The sequence below is a fragment of the Podarcis gaigeae genome (assembly GCF_964106915.1).
Source record: "Podarcis gaigeae genome assembly, chromosome: 13".
Lineage (NCBI taxonomy): Eukaryota > Metazoa > Chordata > Lepidosauria > Squamata > Lacertidae > Podarcis > Podarcis gaigeae.
The window spans coordinates 25,471,193-25,474,860 of NC_139689.1; the positions used below are offsets into that span (position 1 = coordinate 25,471,193).

General features: G+C 40.3%; 1 protein-coding gene across 1 annotated transcript; it reads left to right on the forward strand.

The window, feature by feature from the left end:
• Positions 1–2,693: 2,693 nt before the first annotated feature.
• On the forward strand, positions 2,694–3,668 carry LOC310829605 (olfactory receptor 14A16-like; the record flags this gene model as incomplete). Its single annotated transcript, XM_083708311.1, has 1 exon — positions 2,694–3,668. The coding sequence occupies one exon, from the start codon at positions 2,694–2,696 to the stop codon at positions 3,666–3,668; it is 975 nt and encodes a 324-aa protein (XP_083564437.1).

The window sequence follows — 3,668 nt, forward strand, 5'->3', positions numbered from 1 at the left end:
CTGGGATTTTACCAAGTATCTGTGCTTGATTAGAAATTAAGAGAAGTTGTGATATGCATGACTGACATCAGCTTGGCTGCAGGCTCCCCTCCCCACATACTCCCAGAACCAGGAGAGGGGGAGCAAAGGCAGGCCACATGCAGGTGCAGTCTCCAATTGTTTTCAAAAAGCCCTGGAGAGAAGGAGACACAGATAGCTGTGGGGAGGCAGGAACTTTCAGTGTGGGCAACAGAATTCATGTAGTCAGAACTACTGATTTCATGGAGTCAGTCATGAGCTGCTGTGGTCATTAGGCATGAAACTCAGATCTGTCTCACTAATAAAGAGTTAACGCCAGCTTGAACTGTGTGATTTATTGACCAGCTTGCCTTGTAACCCAAGGCTTTATGTGGTGCTGCTCACCATTAACACTGGCAGTTAGAGGTTTCCATGCCAGAAGAATTGCATGCAAATGAGTACATTTGCTAAAACTGTAGTGGAATGATTAGTTCCCCTCTTAGTTTCGTTATTCTCATGCTACCCTAAACAAACAGGCTTTCAGTTAGCAAAACTGACCAAAATATGTTATTGTTTCTGTACAACCCTAATGCTGAGATGTATTGAATTCCCATGAGAACTAATCTCTAGGAAGACAGAAGATATATTAATAAATTTCTTCCCCATGTTGATAAATGTTTATTGTCCTATTAGATACCAATGTAAGTGGATTCTTATAAAATTGCACGTTTGGCTGGAGTGGCATTTAGTCATTTAATTGCACTGGAGAAGTAAAAGAATATGAAGAAAAATAGTAAGATACTTTCTTTGAATTTTCTGAAAGAAAGAAATGAACTGGTCACCCTCCCTTCGTCATCTCTATCTGTCATATTCTCTCCTGCACCAATAGTCACTCTCTCCTGGAATTCTCTACCTCTGTTCACGGTTCTAGCATAATACAAGGTACATCAACATGTGCTGCATCTATCTTCTGGATATTTTCAGATGTTTTCATACTAGGAAGTGAATTGCAACTTTAATTGAATTAATTTGCTGTAGATTTCTAACTCAGAGGTCTACAGTCGGCAATGGGACTAGTCACTGATATTGAATGTAAATTCACATTTAAATTGAATATCCATTTTTCTCATCTGGGAAAATATCTGAGGAGTTTTAAAAACAGGATTTTATTTTATTTTTAGTTCTTAAAACCCTGGTGATGTTGAGCCCTGTCAAATATTTAGGGGAAAGGTCTTGTATATCTTAGGCAAATATTAACTGAAATAATACTGTGAGTGTCTGGATGATTTTGTGGCAATTGTGGTGCAGCTTCACATTATATCCTGTGAAGTCTAAATTCCTTTTTTTTCTTTAGGACTCTATTTTCATTTCGTCCTAGCTGATGATTATATGATGTGTATTTTACTATGGTATTTTCTCTCTCTTACTTTTGAATTGTAACTGACATGTTATTTTTTTCTTTGGACTGGTTACAAGTCCAAACTTCCCTCTGTCCATATCACCCGTCATATTTCTACCACTGTTCATCTGCAGCCATTTGTTGGACACCAATTTCTTTCCCATTCTTTCAAAATCCTCCATCTGGTGGAAAGGAGGCAACCATTGTCACATAGGAAAGTGCCTCATGCTGAGTCAGACCATTGATACCTCTACCTCAGCACTGCCAGTAGGGGAGGTCTGCAGCTTGATGGTGGAGCATCCATGTTGTATGCTGAAGATCCCAAGCATTTTCAGCTAGGGCAGGTGGGAAATACTGTCTGATTGTCATTACTGTAGTCAAAACCGAGCTCCATGTACCACTGGTTTTGACCCAGTATAAACTGGATACCTATGTTGTTATGTACACCAGCCTCCCTGAACCTGCTACCTTCCTTAGGTTTTGGACTACAATTCCTTTGACCCAGGCAGCACAGCCAGTGCTCAGGAAGTTCTAGTCTGAAACATCTGAAGGGCACCAGGCTGGGGAAAGGTGGGCTACCCTGATTGGCAGCAGCTCCACAGGATGTGAGGCAGTGATCTTTCTTAGTCCTCCTTGGAGATCCCAGATGTTGACCTGTGTAAACATGTGCTCTTTCCCTAAGCTGGGACCTTTCCCATTAAATTAGAAGCTTACTGTAGTTTTACCAAGCATCTGTCCCTGATGAGAAATCAAGAGAAACAAAGGAATAGTAAAAGCCCTCCTTAGTAATTAGCCGGATGTTAAAGATGATGACTGTTGACTGTGATGAGTAAGCTCATGTCAGATTCACACTGTCATCATGGTTTCTAATAATTGCCTTCTAAAATTGAGCTATGGCATTATATTAGGGGGGCCAGAATATCAGTCTAGTATTGACTGGAATTTGACAACGTTATTGTATATGTATCTGATCCACATTCAAAAGATTCAGTCAGCAGAAAGTGGGATATTTGGCACCTAACTCCTTCAAATAGTCAAGCTCTTAAGGGAATTAGTGAATCAGTGGTATCAACAAACAATAATGACCTTGCAAACATAATTGCATTGCTAATAATAATAGCACTAGTATTCACAGCCATCATCATCATTTTCGGGCTCATCCCCCCCCCCAAAAAAATTGACTCCTTTAGAACGTTGCTGCCTGCTACAATAACTAAACATCATCATCAGCAACAAAAACTTAAATGAGAGGGGTAACCATCTCAACAATGGTATTTCTGCTTCCTTCCACAGCAACATGAATGTGAAGAAGCAGAGCATGGATAATCAATCATCTTTCTCGGAATTTCTCCTCCTAGAATTCTCAGAAGTTCGGGAATTGCAAATTCTACATTCCATTATATTCCTGGTATTGTACTTGGCAACTGTCACAGGGAATCTTCTCATCATCTCTGCAGTAGCCTTTGACCACCACCTGCATACACCCATGTACTTCTTCCTGATGAACTTGGCCATGCAGGACCTGGGACAAGTTTCAGTCATTAATCCCAAATCCATGCTCAATTCCCTCATGAATACCAGGTACATTTCCTACTCTGGGTGTGTTGTACAAGTACTATTGTTTATGTCATTTATGGCATCTGATTTCTTTCTTCTCACAGTCATGGCATATGATCGGTATGTTGCCATTTGCAAACCATTGCAGTATGGGATGCTGATGAATAGGCAAGCCTATATTCAAATGATTAGCAGTGTATGGATCAGCAGCTTTTTCTATGGAGTGTTACACACGGGAGGAACCTTTGCATCCCCCTTTTGTTCCAATGAAGTCAATCAATTTTTTTGTGAAATCCCGCAGTTACTTAAGCTGGCCTGCACTGATTTGTATCTAATGGAAATAGGAGCTCTTGTGTTAAGCGGTGTTATTGGAGTTGGCTGTTTTATCTTCATCATCATAACCTACGTGTACATCTTCAATGCCGTGCTGAAAATCCCCTCAACTGAAGGAAGGCGAAAGGCTTTCTCAACCTGCCTTCCCCATCTCATAGTTTATGCCCTATTTGTATTTACTGGATATTTTGCGTACTTCAAGCCTACCTCTAATACCTCACCATATCTAGATTTGGCATTTACAGTGATGTATTCCATGGTCCCACCCTTGATGAATCCAGTAATCTATAGCATGAGAAATAAGGAGATTAAAAACGCTCTATCAAAGCTACTGCGTTTGCCTCACTCCTCTATGAAAAACTTTTCCAGTCTTATTTTGTGA